The 17,057-nt window shown below is 68.8% G+C and overlaps 3 protein-coding genes across 4 annotated transcripts; 1 reads left to right on the forward strand and 2 right to left on the reverse strand.

The window, feature by feature from the left end:
* Nucleotides 1-105: 105 nt before the first annotated feature.
* GPR152 (G protein-coupled receptor 152) lies at nucleotides 106-1,521 on the reverse strand (the record flags this gene model as incomplete). The annotated part of the gene is made up of 1 exon (XM_082317314.1): nucleotides 106-1,521. One exon carries the CDS (start codon nucleotides 1,519-1,521, stop codon nucleotides 106-108), a length of 1,416 nt encoding a protein of 471 aa, XP_082173440.1.
* A 1,668-nt stretch (nucleotides 1,522-3,189) lies between these two features.
* Nucleotides 3,190-6,996, forward strand: CABP4 (calcium binding protein 4; the record flags this gene model as incomplete). The annotated part of the gene is made up of 6 exons (XM_082318326.1): nucleotides 3,190-3,471; nucleotides 4,169-4,199; nucleotides 4,682-4,825; nucleotides 4,908-5,017; nucleotides 6,713-6,860; nucleotides 6,968-6,996. The coding sequence occupies 6 exons, from the start codon at nucleotides 3,190-3,192 to the stop codon at nucleotides 6,994-6,996; spliced, it is 744 nt and encodes a 247-aa protein (XP_082174452.1).
* A 2,869-nt stretch (nucleotides 6,997-9,865) lies between these two features.
* OSBP (oxysterol binding protein) lies at nucleotides 9,866-16,627 on the reverse strand (the record flags this gene model as incomplete). Of its 2 annotated transcripts, none has more annotated exons than XM_082318017.1 (14): nucleotides 9,866-10,698; nucleotides 10,778-10,998; nucleotides 11,135-11,316; nucleotides 11,414-11,509; nucleotides 11,634-11,737; nucleotides 12,428-12,548; nucleotides 12,626-12,871; nucleotides 12,957-13,088; nucleotides 13,249-13,303; nucleotides 13,387-13,489; nucleotides 13,908-14,106; nucleotides 14,211-14,458; nucleotides 15,185-15,393; nucleotides 16,311-16,627. In XM_082318017.1, 14 exons carry the CDS (start codon nucleotides 16,625-16,627, stop codon nucleotides 10,556-10,558), a joined length of 2,376 nt encoding a protein of 791 aa, XP_082174143.1. In that variant the 3' UTR covers nucleotides 9,866-10,555. The 2 variants fall into 2 exon arrangements, with proteins under 2 accessions (XP_082174143.1, XP_082174144.1); XM_082318018.1 differs by having other exon boundaries at nucleotides 12,957-13,082; nucleotides 16,311-16,413.
* Nucleotides 16,628-17,057: the final 430 nt, after the last annotated feature.

Genomic DNA, 17,057 nt, shown 5'->3' on the forward strand with positions numbered 1-17,057 from the left:
GGGACGTGGTGGGGATCCCCCCAGCCCGGGGCTCAGCGGGGACGCGGGGGACACCCAGCCCCGTGCCACCCCACAGCCGGGCCGGACGGGGACGGGGGAGGCAGCTCACGGAGCTGCTGATGGGCACCCCACGGGTGCCTCGGCTGGTGGGTGGGTGACAGCGGTGGGTGGCACAGGGGTGATGGTGGCCAGTGGCACAGAGGTGATGGTAGTGGGTGGTACAGGGGTGACCGTGGCTGGTGGCACAGGGGTGACAGCAGTGGGTGGCACAGGAGTAATGGCAGTGGGTGGCACAGGGGTGACAGTGGCCAGTGGCACAGAGGTGATGGCAGTGGGTGGCACAGGGGAGACGGCGGCAGATGGCACAGGGGTGACGGTGGCCAGTGGCACAGAGGTGATGGCAGCGGGTGGCACAGGGCTGAGGGCAGTGGGTGGCACGGGGGTGACGGCGGTGGGTGGCACAGGGGTGATGGTGGCCAGTGGCACAGAGGTGATGGCAGCGGGTGGCACAGGGGTGATGGTGGCCAGTGGCACAGAGGTGATGGCAGCGGGTGGCACAGGGCTGAGGGCAGTGGGTGGCACGGGGGTGACGGCGGCGGGTGGCACAGGGCTGAGGGCAGCGGGTGACAGGCGGGCGAGGGCGGCCCGCGGCAGGCGGGCAAGGTGGTGGCAGGCGCGGGAGCCCAGCAGCAGGTACAGGCAGGGGTTCAGGCAGCTGCTGACGTTGAAGGCCAGCCCCAGCAGGTAGAGGAGGTGGCCCGGTGGCCTGGGGGCCACCAGCTGCAGCAGCTGGGTGACCTGGAAGGGCAGATGCAGCAGCACGTAGGCGCTCAGCGTGGCCACCACGATGTGCTGGAAACGGGCGGGCGGGCGGCCGCCTTGGCCACGCCGGCACCGAGCCAGCACCAGGGCGGCCCCATGGCAAACCACAACCACGCCGAAGGGCAGCAACCCCTCCACCACCACCTCCAGCCACCGCATCGGCACCTCCCAGCTCCCCCTCTCGCTACGGCACACCACCAAACCGGGCAACAGCTCGGCCGTCGTCGACAGCACCGTGTCCGGCACGCTGCAACCGCTCGCCATCAACCAGGCGCCCGTGCACAACGCCGCCGGTAAACCGGCCGGTCGCCGGCACCGGTACCAGACCGGGGCGGCCACCAGCAGGCAACGGTCCAGGCTGATAGCCGCCAGCAAGAAAAGCCCGCTGTAGTAGCCCAAGGCATAGAGAAACTGGTGGAGGCGGCACAGGTGGGTGCCCAGCACCCACTGGTGACCGTGGGCCAGCGACCAGATCTGCAGGAGCGAGTTGGCGAGGAAGAGGAAGTCGGAGGCGGCCAGGCTGAGGATGAAGGCAGCCAGTCCCCGGCACCGCAGTCGCCAGCCCGTCAGCCAGAGGGCGAAGGCGTTGGCGGGCAGCCCCAGCGCGGCGCAGGCCACCAGCAGCCGCCCGTCCCACTGCAGGGTGCCGGGGGGCGGCAGGGGCAGGGTGGGGGCCAGCGTGGCGTTTGACGGCTCCATCGCCTCCGGGGTTCCCACCCTGCGGGCAGCGTGGGCTGCGGGAAGGGCTGTCACCCCCTCCGGTGCCACCCCTTTCCCATGTCACCCCCTGCCATGTCACCCCATCCCGTGGCACCATGCCGGTGCCCACCCAGGGCCCCCCCAAAGCCCCCGACCCACCGCAACCTGGCTTTCTCCTGCTCTGCCCTCATTTTGGGGTACACCCCCCGTCCCCCGGCGTCCCTGTCCTCCACCGCCTGTGCCCACCCACCCCATCACGCCCCGGCCAAGCCCGGGGGCACCCCACCACCCCCTGCCCCGGGGGTCCAGGGCAGTAAATAGTGTAGGACCTACCTTAATGCTGGGGAGAGCTCAGCTGGAGGCAGCGGGTGGGGGGTGCGGGGTGCCCTATATGTTGGAGCAGGTGGGAGGGGCTTCAGTTTTGAAGCTCCACCCACTATCCCCCCCCCCCAGCAGTGACCCCCCCCAAATCTCTCCCCCCAACCCAGCACTGCCCCTGTGCCTGTGGGGAGCTCTGGGAGGGGCCCTGGGGGATGACCCCAACCCTGCCTCAGTTTCCCCACCCGGCGGGGGGACCCGCTGCCTGCTGCCCACCATCAGGCAGGGCAGCTGCTGCAGGCAGGGCAGAAGCGGCCCCGCTGTCAGCGCTCGGGGACGGTGGCATGGGACCGTGGGGCAGGACCCCCCTCTCACCCACCCGGTGCCGGCACCCACGGGGCATCGGGTCCGTGGTCCCGGGGCGGCGGGGAGCCCCCCCCGGGTGGGGGCATGGGGACACGTGAGCTGTGGCCGTGCCGGTGCGGTGGCGGTGGCCCCCGCGATGGCATCTCCCCATCACGCGCTGGCTTCCTGCTGCCACCCGCCCTGCAGCTGCTGAGCCGGGCCGATGGTATCGCGGGGGCACGGGGGGGCCGGGGGCCTGCGCCCGCCACGGTAGCCACAGTTGTCATGTCCCTGCCGGGGGGATGGGTCCCCAGCTGGGGACATGAGTGGCAGCCATGGGGTGTCACCGCTGGGGACGTGGGTTGGTGCTGGGGACACTGGTGGTGGCCGTGGGGTGAGAGTGCTGGGGACGTGGGTTGGTGCTGGGGACACTGGTGGTGGCTGTGGGGTGTCAGTTTTGGGGACATGGGTTGTGCTGGGGACACTGGTGGTGGCCATGGGGTGTCAGTTTTGGGGACATGGGTTGTGCTGGGGACACTGGTGGTGGCCATGGGGTGAGAGCGCTGGGGATGCGGGTTGGTACTGGGGACACTGGTGGTGGCCGTGGGGTGTCAGTTTTGGGGACATGGGTTGTGCTGGGGACACAGATGGTGGCCACGGGGTACCAGTGCTGGGGACGCGGGTCGGTGCCAGTGCAGGGACTGGGAGAGCGGCCCCGGGACGTGCGCCGGGGACCCGGCTGGTGGCCGGCGGTGCCATGGCCGCGTGGCTCTGCCCCGGCGCGAGGCCGTGGAGGGTGGCGGTGGCCGGTGGCCGTTTCCTGCCGCTAATCACCGCTAATTGGCTTTGCCTTGCCCTGGGCCAGGGAGCCCACGGAGGCGGGGAGGCGCGGGGGCCACGTCGGGGCGTAAGAGGATTTCCCTGCCTCCTTCTTAAGGCTCGGCCGCCCCGGGGTCCCGCTCCCTGCCCGCCTGCCCGCCTGCCCGCCCGCCCGGCCCCGGCCCCATGCCACGCACCCGGGGGGACAAGGGGGCCCCCAAGGACACGGAGACCCCGGGCAAGGGGAAAGGGGGGGAGGTGGGCGAGAAAACCCCCAAAGCCCCCGAGGACGGTGGCTCTCCGGTCACCAAGAGCCCTGGCTCTGACCTGGCTCCGGTCACCAAGAGCCCGGACCAAGAGTCCCGGCACAGCGGCCACGGGCAGAAGAACAGCAAGAAGGTCACCGGGGACCCCCACGCCGCGGCCACCAAGACCTACTACCCCTTCCTCAACACCGTCTTCGGCAAGGTGGGGGCAGCCAGGCAGGGGACGGTGGCACTGGGAATGGAGGGGACATGGGGACGAGGTTGGGGATGCTCTGGGACCCTGGGGATGGAGGGGACATGGAGCATTGGGGTTGGGGACAGGGATAATCCAGGACCTTGGGGATGGAGGGGACATGGGGACAGTGCAGATGGGGTTGGGGATGCTCCAGGACCCTGGGGATGGAGGGGACACTCCGGGACCCTGGGGATGGAGGGGACATGGGGCATCGGGGACGGGGTCAGGGACACTCTGGGACTATGGAGATGGAGGGGACATGGGGGCAGTGGGGATGGCGCTGGGGACGTTCTGGGACGCTGGGGATGTCCCTGGGCCAGCCCGGGAAGGGGGAGCCGAGCCGGCAATCCTCCACGGGGGAACACATCCTGCTCCCCCACCTCCAGGACTACAGATCACCCTTGGCAGCACCCATGGGTGCTGGGCAAATCCCATTCGGAGCCTGGGGGTCCCGGGCTGGGGCAGCCCCAGGGTGGGTGGTGGGAGAGGGGGCCTGGGGGCCAGGGCAGGGCAGGGCTTTGCCTCCAATCCCTCTAATCCCTCCCGCCGGAGTTAATTTTGGCCCACGCTTAATGAAGGTGACACCGTGGTTTGCTGGGGGCGGGGGGGAGTTGGGGCTGAGCCGGGTCTGATTCTGTCCCCACCCCGCGTGTGCCCGGCCCAGGAGCGGGAGCTGTCACCAGAGGAGCTGGACGGTGAGCGGGGGGGGGACACGGGGGGCCGGGGTGGGCTGTGGGGACGGGGGACCCGTGCCACGGAAGGGCTCTGCCGTGGGGCGCGGTGCCACGGGGACGTGTGCCTTGGAGGGCTCTGCCGTGGGGCGCGGTGCCGCGGGGACCCGTGCCATGGAGGGCTCTGCCGTGGGGCGCGGTGCCGCGGGGACCCGTGCCATGGAGGGCTCTGCCGTGGGGCGCGGTGCCGCGGGGACCCGTGCCATGGAGGGCTCTGCCGTGGGGCGCGGTGCCGCGGGGACCCGTGCCATGGAGGGCTCTGCCGTGGGGCGCGGTGCCGCGGGGACCCGTGCCATGGAGGGCTCTGCCGTGGGGCGCGGTGCCGCGGGACCACGTGCCACGGCACCGCATCCAGGGCGGGAGCTGCCCCGGGCTGGCACGGTGCCCGGGAGCCCCCCACGCCTGACGGGGTCCACGTGCCCGCGCGCGCCCGCGTGTGTGGGCAGAGCTGCTGGACGCCTTCAAGGAATTCGACACGGACCAGGACGGGTACATCAGCTACAAGGACCTGGGCGCCTGCATGCGCACCCTGGGGTACATGCCCACCGAGATGGAGCTCATCGAGGTCTCCCAGCACATCAAGATGAGGAGTGAGCGTGGGACCGGCCACCGTGGGGCTGGGGTGGGGGCCTGGGGCGTGGGGGGCTGAGGTTGTCCCTTTCCCGCGTGCAGTGGGCGGCCGCGTGGACTTCGAGGACTTTGTGCAGATGATGGGGCCGAAGCTGCGGGAGGAGACGGCCCACATGGTGGGCGTGAGGGAGCTCAAGATCGCCTTCCGTGAGGTATGGCCACCGCCATGGGGGACCACGGCCACGGGGGGGGACCGCAGCAATGGGGGTGACCGCAGGCATGGTGGGGACGGCGACCACGGGAGGACCATGGTGGGCACAATGACCACAGGGGTGATGACAGGCATGGAGGGGACAGCAACGATGGGGAGACCATGGGGAGACCATGACCACGGGGGAACGGTGACCATGGAGATGACCACAGGCATGGAGGGGACAGCGACCATGGGAAGACCAGGGGGTGACCATGACCATGGGGGAATGGTGACCATGGAGATGACCACAAGCATGGAGGGGACAGTGACCATGGGAAGACCATGACCATGGGGCGACAGTGGCCATGGGGGTGACCACAAGCATGGAGGGGACAGTGACCATGGGAAGACCATGACCATGGGGCAACAGTGGCCATGGGGGTGACCACAAGCATGGAGGGGACAGTGACTATGGGAAGACCATGGGGTGACCATGACCACAGGGAAATGGTGACCATGGGGGTGACCACAGCCATGGAGGGGACGGTGACCATGGGAAGACCATGGGGAGACCATGACCATGGGGGAATGGTGACCATGGGGGTGACCACAAGCATGGAGGGGACAGTGACCATGGGAAGACCATGACCATGGGGCAACAGTGGCCATGGGGGTGACCACAAGCATGGAGGGGACAGTGACCATGGGAAGACCATGACCATGGGGCAACAGTGGCCATGGGGGTGACCACAAGCATGGAGGGGACAGTGACTATGGGAAGACCATGGGGTGACCATGACCACAGGGAAATGGTGACCATGGGGGTGACCACAGCCATGGAGGGGACGGTGACCATGGGAAGACCATGGGGAGACCATGACCATGGGGGAATGGTGACCATGGGGGTGACCACAAGCATGGAGGGGACAGTGACCATGGGAAGACCATGACCATGGGGCAACAGTGGCCATGGGGGTGACCACAAGCATGGAGGGGACAGTGACCATGGGAAGACCATGACCATGGGGCAACAGTGGCCATGGGGGTGACCACAAGCATGGAGGGGACAGTGACTATGGGAAGACCATGGGGTGACCATGACCACAGGGAAATGGTGACCATGGGGGTGACCACAGCCATGGAGGGGACAGTGACCATGGGAAGACCATGGGGAGACCATGATCATGGGGCAACAGTGGCCATGGGGGTGACCACAGGCATGGAGGGAACAGTGACCACGGGAAGACCATGGGGAGACCATGACCATGGGGGAATGGTGACCATGGGGGTGACCACAGGGGTGGCCACAAGCATGGAGGGGACGGTGACCATGGGAAGACCATGGGGTGACCATGACCACAGGGAAATGGTGACCATGGGGATGACCACAGGCAGGGAGGGGATGGTGACCACGGGAAGACCATGACCATGGGGTGACAGCGGGCATGGGGGTGACCACAGGCAGGGAGGGAACAGTGACCACGGGAAGACCATGGGGTGACCATGGGGGTGACCACAGGGGTGGCCACAAGCATGGAGGGGACAGTGACCATGGGAAGACCATGGGGTGACCATGACCACAGGGAAATGGTGACCATGGGGATGACCACAGGCAGGGAGGGGATGGTGACCACGGGAAGACACCAAGGGGTGACCATGGCCCCCGGCGGTGGGGCCGGAGGGGAGGGTGACCCCCAACCTGTGGGCGCCGCAGTTCGACGTGAACGGGGACGGGGAGATCAGCAGCGCGGAGATGCGGGAGGCCATCGCGGCGCTGCTGGGGGAGCAGCTGAAGGCGCAGGAGGTGGACGAGATCCTGCAGGACGTCGACCTCAACGGCGACGGGCGCGTGGACTTCGACGGTGAGGGGGTCCCCCCTTCCCCGCGGCCGCCCCACGGCGCGCGGCCGAGGGCTGCGAAGGGTGGCTCGGCCCCGGGTCCCCTGACGCCCTCCTCCCTCGCCCTGCAGAGTTCGTTATGATGCTGTCATCCCGGTAACGAAGCCTGGGGGGGGGCAGGAGGGGCCGCCCCAACCCGATCCTTGCCCAGCCCAACCTCTCTGCCAGCATTAGGCTTCAGAGTGAACAGCTGGAGCTCAGCCCGCATCTGGGAAGGGGGCGGACACGAGACCCCCCCCGCCCCACCCCCAACAGCCCCCGGGGGGGTCGGCGGGGCCGGGGGGGGGCCGGGGCACCCAATAAACCCCCGTGCTCGGAGCCGGCGGTGTCTGGTGGTCGTTGGGGTGGGGGGACACGGGGTGGGACCGGCCCCTGCCCCCCCTGAGCCCCCCCTTGGGGCGGGGGCAGCCGTGGGGAGCGCGTGGGGTCGGGGGTGCAGGCAGGGCGTGGGCAGGGTGGGGCAGGGTGCAGGCAGGGTGCAGGCAGGGTGCCTGCTCTGCGCTCCTGCAGGCACAAAGCGCCTGGGGAGCGCGCTGGGGACAGGCAGGGCCCGGGGGGGCAGGCAGGGTTCAAAGGCAACAGGCAGGGCCCGGGGGTGGAGGCAGGACCCGGGGGGGCAGGCAGGGCTCAGGAGGGACAGGCAGGGTTCAAGGGGCACAGGCAGGGCCCGGGGGGTACAGGCAGGGCTCAGGGGGTACAGGCAGGGCCCAGGGGTACAGGCAGAGGTTCAGGGGGTACAGGCAGGGGTTCGGGGGGCACAGGCAGGGCTCAGGGAGTACAGGCAGGGGCTCAGGGGGCACAGGCAGGGCTCAGGGGTACAGGCAGGGCTCAGGGGGTACAGGCAGGGGTTCAGGGGGTACAGGCAGGGCTCAGGGGGTACAGGCAGGGGTTCGGGGGCACAGGCAGGGCTCAGGGGGTACAGGCAGGGGCTCAGGGGGCACAGGCAGGGCTCAGGGGTACAGGCAGGGCTCAGGGGGTACAGGCAGGGGTTCAGGGGGTACAGGCAGGGCTCAGGGGTACAGGCAGGACTCAGGGGTACAGGCAGGGGTTCAGGGGGTACAGGCAGGGCTCAGGGGGCACAGGCAGGGGTTCAGGGGGTACAGGCAGGGCTCAGGGGTACAGGCAGGGGCTCAGGGGGCACAGGCAGGGCCCAGGGGTACAGGCAGGGCTCAGGGGGCACAGGCAGGGGTTCAGGGGGTACAGGCAGGGCTCAGGGGTACAGGCAGGGGCTCAGGGGGCACAGGCAGGGCCCAGGGGTACAGGCAGGGCCCAGGGGTACAGGCAGGGCTCAGGGGGCACAGGCAGGGGCTCAGGGGGTACAGGCAGGGCCCAGGGGTACAGGCAGGGGTTCAGGGGGTACAGGCAGGGCCCAGGGGTACAGGCAGGGCTCAGGGGCAGCGGGTGCGAACCCGCGCTCTGCCATTGGCTGGATGACGCGACTCGCTGCAGCCAGCCGGCCAATCAGCCTCCCCAAAGCGGCTGGCCAATCAGCACGCACCAATTAACGGCGGGGGGGAGGGGGAACAGCAACCTTCCGCGGTGTTTGCCCAAACCAACTGGCCAATCAGCGCGAGGGAGGCCACGGGCTCAACCAATCCCGAGAGAGCACCCTGCTGGCCAATAAGCACAGTCCCTCAGTGCCAGCTGGCCAATCAGCACACGGGGAGGGGTTCACGTGCCGTGGGGGCAGGCAGAGCTGGGGGCGATGGGGGGGGGGGCACGGCCACAGCCCTGCCTGCTCCCCCCCACCCGTGTCACCCCCGCGGGACCCCCCGCCCGTGGGTGCGCCCCCAGGGTGTCCCCCCGGCTGGTGCCACCCCCTGGCAAAAGGGGGGGGGTGTGTCCGTGGGAAGAGGTCGGGGGTCCCCCCAAAAAGTCGCGTGGGGTGGCTCCACTGGGGCTCGAACCGAGGACCTTCTGCGTGTAAAGCAGACGTGATCACCCCTACACCATGGAGCCGGCCGGGGGCGCCCCCCCAGGCCAGCAGCAGACCCCGGGGGGGGGGGGGGGGGGGGCCTGTGGCGCAAGGGAGAGGGCGTCGGGCTTCGAACGGGGGTGGCCACGCCAAGGTTGAGGGTTCGAGTCCCACCGCAGCCGCTGCTGTTACTGGGGGGGAACACAGGACACACGGGGATCCCCCCCCAGGACAGAGCCCGGGGGTGGCAGGGCTGTGGGCCAGCACGGGTGGGTTGGGGGCAAGGAGACAGGGAGGGGGATAAGCCCCAAAAGATGTGGGGTCACCCCTTGGGTGCACAGGTTTGACCCCCACTTCTGGCTCCCGTTTCTTGCTGGGGAGCCGCACACACAAGCCACCCCCGGGTGGCCCCAGCGACACTTGGGGGGGGTCACGGGAGGTGTTTGGGGGACACTGAGGGTCCCTGCAGCAGGACCCGGGTGAGGGGGGACAAGGAGCCACATCCCACGGGCAGGAGGGGGTCAGGGTGGCACCTGGGGACCCCCGGAGACAAAGGGGCGCCCACGGGGACCTTGGGGAGCACGTATTGGGGACCCACAGTGCTGGCACATCCAGGAGGAGGAGCAGGAGGAGGAGGAAGGCTCTGTGCCCCCCCAGGGTCCCCCCTACACCCCAAGAGCGGCCCGGGTAGCTCAGCTGGTAGAGCATTAGACTTTTAATCTGAGGGTCCAGGGTTCAAGTCCCTGTTCGGGCGCTACGGTCCCCTTTTCTTTTTGGGGGGGTGCAGGGACCTACACGGGGATCACGTGGCCTCTCAGCTCCCCAGGGTGGCCCAGTAGCAAAAGGGGCCCCAGGATCAGCACCCACACCCCCCCAGAGAGCAGGCACGCCTGGGTTGGGCAATTCACAGATTTTAATTTAGTTATTTTCCTGGAGGGGGGAGGAAAAAAAAAAAAAAAAAAAAAAGGCATCATACACCCCCCACTTTTCAGTTTTGGGGGTGCAGAGACCCCCCCCAGCCTCCCCCCCCAGCGTTATCTCCCGCCCCCTGTAGTGTTTTGGGGGTGCAGGGGCCCGCTGCTCCCCAGAGATGGATGGGAGAGCCCCCCCCCGAAAGCCAGGACCTCCCCCTGCCCTAAACCTACGGGGAAGGCACCTGGAGGGGGACCCCCGTGGCGGGGGGACCCCCCGGGGAGGCTGGGGAGGGTCCTCTCTACATATATATAATATACAGCTATAGAACAGGCTGTGGGGCGGAGTCTGGCCCCCCCCCCCCACACCCCGAGAGCACCCTGGGGGGGGGCGAAGGGGAAATGGAAAAAAGGGGAAGGGTGGGGGAGAGACCAAGGCCAGCCTCGGGCTCGCCCCGCTGCGCCCACCGCCCGGGGCAGAGCCGGCCCCCTGCCCTCCCCGGGGGACCCCTGCTGAGCCCCTGGCCCCGGGGGGGGCTGCCCAGGGCGCCGGGGGGGGGCCGGGAACAAGTGCGCATGTATGGGATGAAGGGGGAACCCCCCACTTTGCCAGCGGGTTTTGGAAGTGGGGAGAGGGGAAACCCGTGCCGGCTCCTGCTCCCCACCCCGGCATCAAGGTCAGTTTGGATCGGCTAAGGCAACCCCGGCGACGTGTGGGGACAGACGGGCGGTTAAGACAGACGGACAGACAGATGGAAGGGGGGGGACTGTGGCAAGCGCCAGGCGGTGCCGGCTGGCCTTCATCCCCCTCCCCGCCGCTCTTCCCCGCCGCCTCAGAAAATGTCCGGGCACAAGGTCCAGTCCTGCTTCTCTTTGCTCTCCCAGTAACCGCCCTTGTAGACGTGCGCCAGCTCCTGGGTGACGGGGTCCTTCTTGCGTTCGAACCACAGCGGCTTGTAGGGGTCGTAGGGGGTCCCTGGGGGGGCACAGGGAGGCGTGAGGGCCGTGGGGACCCGTCAGGGAGTGGGGTGGTGGCCACTTGTCCCCTTTCTTACCGTCCTCGGTAGCCCTGGCGGCTTCGGCCTCGCGTCTCTTGCGGGAGATGCGTTGCTTCTCCTCCAGCCGCTGTTTCTCGGCGTTGGCTTCGTCCCAGCGGCCGTTCTCCATCAGGCGCTGGTCGGGGCGCCGGCGGCTGTCCGTGGGCGCCGTGCCGCTCTCTGGGGCGTTGAGCGTCAACGCCAGCTCCGAAAAGTAGTACATGTTCTCCGCGTATTTCCTACGGCGGGGAAGGGGAGGGATCTCAGCCCCTCCGCCGGCGGGCTTCACACCCGGCCCCGCTCCCCGGCCCTTTGCCGGGGGCCCGGAGCTGTCCCCCAGCTCTCGGGACACCCTGTCCCACGTCCCCTACTCACGGGAGCGGGTTCCTCTTCCACAGCAGCACCCGGCTGTCCTCGGCCTCGTGGGGTCTCTGCCGTCCCTCCGCTCCGTTGTCCCCAGCGCCCAGCATCACCTTGTAGCAGTCCATCTTCTCATCCCAGGTGCCCAACAGGACGTAATGCACCTTCCCCGCGGGGTCTGTCACCTCCCCGGTGACCTGGCGGGACAGGGGACAGCCTGAATCAGGACACCCAGGAGCCACAAGCAGCCCAGCGCGACCCACGCTGCACGCCCAGCCTCCCCGTCGTCCCTACCTTCCTCGCCACATCCCGTGAGAAGTAGCTGTAAGGAACGAACTTGAGGTTGCACTTGTCACCCGTCTTGTGATTGACAATCTCGATTTCACCTGACTGCGGAGGGGAGGAGGAGGAGGAGACGGTCAGATCCAGCCCGCGGCCCTTTCCCCGGCGGCGGGGGAAACTGAGGCACGGGGGATCCACGTCTCTGTACAGGGGTCCTGGGATTTCATCCCACCTGGTCTATCCAGAGCTTGCCCACGATGATGTTGTGCACGGTGGTGGTGACCTTTTTCCACGTGTAGTGGTTGCCGGAAGAGTGGAAGACGCAGTGGATGGTACCTGAGGAGGGAAGGTTGTGCTGGGAACGGTCCCCAGGAGCCTGCCCGGCCCACGGAGACTCGGCTGGTCCCCAAACCTGCCCCACTCCCATAGAATCACAGAATCCTTTAGGTTGGAAAAGACCTTTAAGATGATCGAGTCCAACCATCAACCCAGCGCTGCCAAGGCCACCACTAAACCATGTCCCTAAGCACCACATCTCCCCGGCTTTTAAATCCCCCCAGGGATGGGGACTCAGCCCCTGCCCTGGGCAGCCTGGGCCAGGGCCTGACAGCCCTTTGGGGGAAGAAATTTTTCCTAATACCCAACCCAACCCTGCCCTGGCGCAGCTTGAGGCCGTTCCCTCTCGTCCCATCGCTTGTTCCTGGGGAGCAGAGACCGACCCCCCCGGCTCCAGCCTCCTTTCAGGCTGTTGCAGAGAGCGATGAGGGCTCCCCTCAGCCTCCTCTTCTCCAGGCTGAGCCCCCCCAGCTCCCCCAGCCGCTCCTCCCCAGCCTTGTGCTCCAGCCCCTGCCCCAGCCTCGCTGCCCTGCTCTGGCCACGCTCCAGCCCCTCCATGGCCTTCTCATAGCAAGGGGCCCAAAACGGAACACGGGATTCGAGGTGCGGCCTCCCCAGTCCCACGCGCAGCACAGACATCCGACCCCCCCAAGCATCTCCCCCCGTGGCGCGCGTGCCCGCGGAGCTCACCCAGAGGCATGATGGAGAGGTATTTGCCCCGAAATTTGCTGGTGATTTTGATTTCCTGACGAAGCGTCCAACCGTGCTTGGAGTCGGCGTGGTGGGCAGCGGCCGGCGGGTGGTGGCTCACCTGGCCGGGAGAGGGGACAGGTCAGCGCCAGCCACCCTGAGCGGGCCGGTGGCCCGGAGGAGCGGGGCTAGCGGTACCTGCTCGCAGAGGGAGCGGTAGCCGTTCTCCTCCAGGCGATCCAGCTCAAAGGTCTCCCCCAGGAGGGGATTGAAGGGCTTGCTGGTGCGGAAGACGGTGGTGGAGTAGGATGAGACGGTGAAGGCGGCCACGTAGCACAGCTGCTCCAGCGAGCTCTCGCACTTGGCCGCCCGGTCGAGCAGCTCGTGGTACTCCAGGTCCTCCGTCAGGCGCTGCAGCATGGACAGGGGCTCGTTGAAGTTCACCTGGAGGGGAGCGAGAGGTAAGAGGGGGGGTCCTGGGGTGCCCCGTGCCCACCCAGCAGCCCTGCCGGCTGCATCCCCGGCTCACCGGCATGGGGATCTTGGACAACTCCTTCCCGATGCAGTTTTTCATGATGCTCCAGAGGTTGAGGCTATAGTTGGGTTTGTAGGGGATGCGGGTTCTCTTCTCCTTCTTGGTGTCCTCAACCTGGTGCTTGTACTGGGGGTGAGACGAGGGCTGCTGCAATGCTGCTGTGACCGCCCCCCCCTCCCTGGGAACCGGGGCACCCCCAGCCCGGCCTCACAGCTGCCCCCCCACCAGCCCTACTCCTCCAAGAGCCAGCTCAGCACAGGACGCCGGCAGAAAGCCCCCATCCTACCTGCTCATCCAGGCTGATGTCGCTGCTGGTGCCGCTGATGTTGCTGCCGGTGCGCCTGGAGGGGACGAGGAGAGGGGCAGAGTCAGGCTCGAGCGGGGTCTGGGGGGCAGGAGGGCAGCCCCGCGCCCCAGCACTCACTTGTGGCCCATGCTCTCCGGCACGGTGATGATCTCCGGGGCGTCGAAGAACTCGTTGTCATCGTCCTCGTCGCTCAGGTCTCCTTTCGCAGGGCAGCAGGGATCTGGGCGGGGTGGGGGAGAGGACACTTGAGGCAGCGAGTTCAAGGTTTCTCCCAATTTCCCCCAGCGGGCATTGGAGGGTCCCTTGTCACCAGCAGCCAGGCGAGGGGCCATGACACGCCACCCCTGCGGCAGACAAGGCTTAGGAGGAGCAGGGGCAGAGTGAGGAGGGGCAGCAAGCTGCCTGCTGTGGGGGCCGCAGCCGCTCGGCTGCGCAGGAGAGACCGAAAAACCCATCCCTCGGGGTCAGCGATGCGAAGGAAGCTGAGCCCGGCTCAGGAAAAGGACTGGAAGCAACCGGGGGTCACCCCAGGCACAGAGCTGTCAGCTTCCCCTATCCCTGTCCCGCACCATCAGCTCCATCCGCCCCAATCCGTCCCCCAGCACATGGCGCAGGGGCTCCGGTCGAACCGGCGGTACCTTTGGCGGAGCCGCCGGTGCCGGACGCGCTGGCAGGCAGGACGGTGGCGCCGCGGAAGGCCCTTTCCAGGTGGTTGTGCTGCTTGGCCAGTTGCTCCAGCGTCTCCTCCAGCCGAATGCGCTGGTCCCGCTCGTGTTGCAACGATTTTTGCCACTTCTTGCTGTGGGTCTGGGCCAGCATCAGAAAATCCCGGCAAGCCTGCGGGGAGAGGGTGTCCCATCAGCGAACGGTCGGCGTGCGGGGGTCAAATTCCTCCTGCGGGACCCCCTTGCCCTGCCCCACGGGGTGGGGTGCGGACTCACGTTGATCATGGCGTTGGAAGTGATGCGGAAGAGGGTGGCTCGCTCGTTCACCTGCTTGATCTTCTCGGTGCTCTCGACCGGCAGCCGGAGAGTCTCCAGCTCGCTGAGGGAACGCTGCAGGGCCGTGCCGTGCTTGGCAATCAGGTCGTTGCAGGTGCTCAGATCCTCCACCTTGCTGGAGAGGGTGCGCAGCGTGCTCTGCAGCTCCGTTTTGTCCGTTTGCGACACCGACTCGTCGCCGGAGTCATCTGCCAGCGGGAACAGACGTTAGCGTGGTCCTGCGGGACCTTTCTCCTCCCAGGAGATGAGGAAGAAGGCGAAGCTGCGCGCTGGGAGCAGCGGGAGCACCTGCCCTCTGAGCCAGACCAGGCTCTGACCGCGGGGCTGCCAGGGCTGGCACAGCAAGAAGCCCCCTCTCGCTCCCCGAGGGCTGGGAGCCGCACACAGGGCGCTCCCGGCCACGGCATCCCGGACGGCGATGGCGCGGCAGGGAGTGGCAGCTCGGAGCAGATGGCCGATCTCCCGGCGTAGGAGCAGTCACGCTAGCGAGGAAGCGCGTGCCAGGCTGCTGGCGGCGCCTCAAGCCGGAGCCGGGCAGCGGGACAGCGCCGCTGAGCTCACACGTGGATGGACACGGCCGCCCCTTCCAAACCCTGCTCGGGGAGCAGCTGCCAGCAGCCGGGGCCCCGTGCTGCGACGCCGTCCCTGCGCAGCACCCCAGCCGGGCACGGGAGACGGCTGGGGAAAAGCAGGTTGTGTTTCTGGCCCGGCAATGAGCAAAGAAGCCTTGGGAACAGGGAGGGGACGAGGAATCGTGTTCTGCGGAGCTGCAAAACAGCCCCTGGGCCCAAGGAGCGGGACCCACACAGGTGTAGCAGGGGGCTGACGCGTGCTGTGTGGCTCCAGGGGGCTGGGGACACACACACCGGCTCACACGAGGGCTGTGAAGGCACCCTGGCGCGCGAGGGCCGTACCTGATTCCTCCAGCATCTTGACAGCTTTGGCCTTGGCCAGCTCCAGGGCGGTGACCCAGCGTTGCCGTTCCACCTCCGAGCTGGCCTTCAGGTGGTAAGTCTGGGCCCCGCCGTTGGAGATGATAAAATTGCAGGAATCCTCCACGGTGATGTTGGCCGTGGCCAGGTTGATGGTGCCGCGGCAAGTGTGCCGCATCTCCGCCTTGGACCTGCGTGGGGGAAGCAGGACGGGGGCACAGTGAGGGGGCTGGAGGAAGGAGGTGACCGGTAGCCCGGCCCAGCCGGGAGCCGAGCCCTTGGGGGGCCGTGGAGGGGGCCTGGCATTCCCCACCCCGCAGGCAGGACTATTAATAGGGCACCGGCTCCAGCCCCCGGCGGTTTTGCCAAGCCGGCTGGGCAGGCACGCAGCCGGCGTGAGGTTTCACCGCCAGCGCCGGAACGGGGCCAAGGGCTGGCAACGCCGCTTCGGGGGAAGAGTGCGGGGAGGGGTCCGCAGCCCCCGGCACAAAGGCAGGGCTCAGCAGCTCCCGGGACCACCGCGCTCCCCCTCGGTGCCTCCCGCATCCCGGCACGGCTCGGGATAGAGGATGAAGTCCTCGGCGCGGTGCAAGGCTGTGCCAGCCCGGCACACCCCTTCCACGTCACCGGGCCCGGGCCTGCCGGCCGAGGGAAGGAGGGAGGGAGGGAGGGAGCCAGCCTGGGACTCCCCCAGCCCGGCCCGGCTGTAACTCGAGCCGGCAGCTGCCCGCAGGCTCCGGTTCCCCCATGAATAATGGAGGGCCCAAGAGGGACAGGGCCCCCGGGGCCGGGCTCAGGTGTCCCCTTAGGGACCGAGCGGTGGCACAGCGGGGAAGGGGGGGGCTGTCACCCCGCTACCGAGCCGCCAGGCCGGCTCCCACCCGGTACAGCCCTCGGTGCTGCCGGGGAAGGGCTGCTCGGGGGGGACGACCGGGGGGACGGGATCCCCGGCAAACAGCCCCGGGGGACCACGGGGGGACACCGAGGCCTCACCGGCTTGGGGCGGGGGGACGCGAACGCAGCGCGCACCGCGGCGGGGCCGGGCCCAAGGTCACGGGGGAGGGGGCGAGGGCCGGGGGGGCGGCGGGGCCGGTCCCCCGTAACGCACCGGTAGTAGCTGAGGAGGCCGTTGCTGAGGACGAACCAGCGGCGCTGGTAGCCCTTGATGTAGTTGGTCCACTTGAAGAGCCAGCCTTCCCGCGCCGAACCGGACCCGGCGCCGCCCGCCCCGGAACCGCCGCCCCCCGCCGCCGCCGCCGCCGCCGCTGCCGCGCCCGCCCCCGGGCCTGGGCCCGCCCCGCCGCCCGCCGCCGGTGAGGGCAGGGCGGGGGCAGCACCGGGCGCCGCGGGCAGCGCCATGGGGCCGGGCAGCGCCGCCGCCGCCGCTGGGCCGGGGCCCGCGGGCGCTGCGCGCAGCTCCGCCATCGCCGCCGCCGCCACCGCCCCGCCGCGCTGCCGTCACCCGCCCCGCCCCCGGCCGCGCCCCATTGGCGGCGACGGCCCCCGCGCGCAACGCCCCGACGGGCTGATTGGTTCCGCCGTCCGGAGGGGGTGGTGCCTGAGCGCTCATTGGCTGTTGGCGTGCTTGCGCCACAGGCCGCCAGGCTGCGCGCACCCCCCTGCCTTCTCACTGGTCCTCTCGCCTGCCTCTCCCCGCGGGGCGCCAATGAGAGGGGAGCCGCGCGTCACCGACGTCACGACGCGCTCGGGTGGGCGGGGCATCGCGGCGGAGCGGTGACTCATCTCGCCGCCCATTGGCCGCGGGGGCGGGCCTTCCCCCTACTCGCGCCGCCATTGGCTGAACCCATGACCCTGCGGCCGGGGCGCGCGGCCCGTCCTCCACCCGCCTCAGAGA

This window comes from Platalea leucorodia, assembly GCF_965183815.1.
Source record: "Platalea leucorodia genome assembly, chromosome: 7".
NCBI lineage: Eukaryota > Metazoa > Chordata > Aves > Pelecaniformes > Threskiornithidae > Platalea > Platalea leucorodia.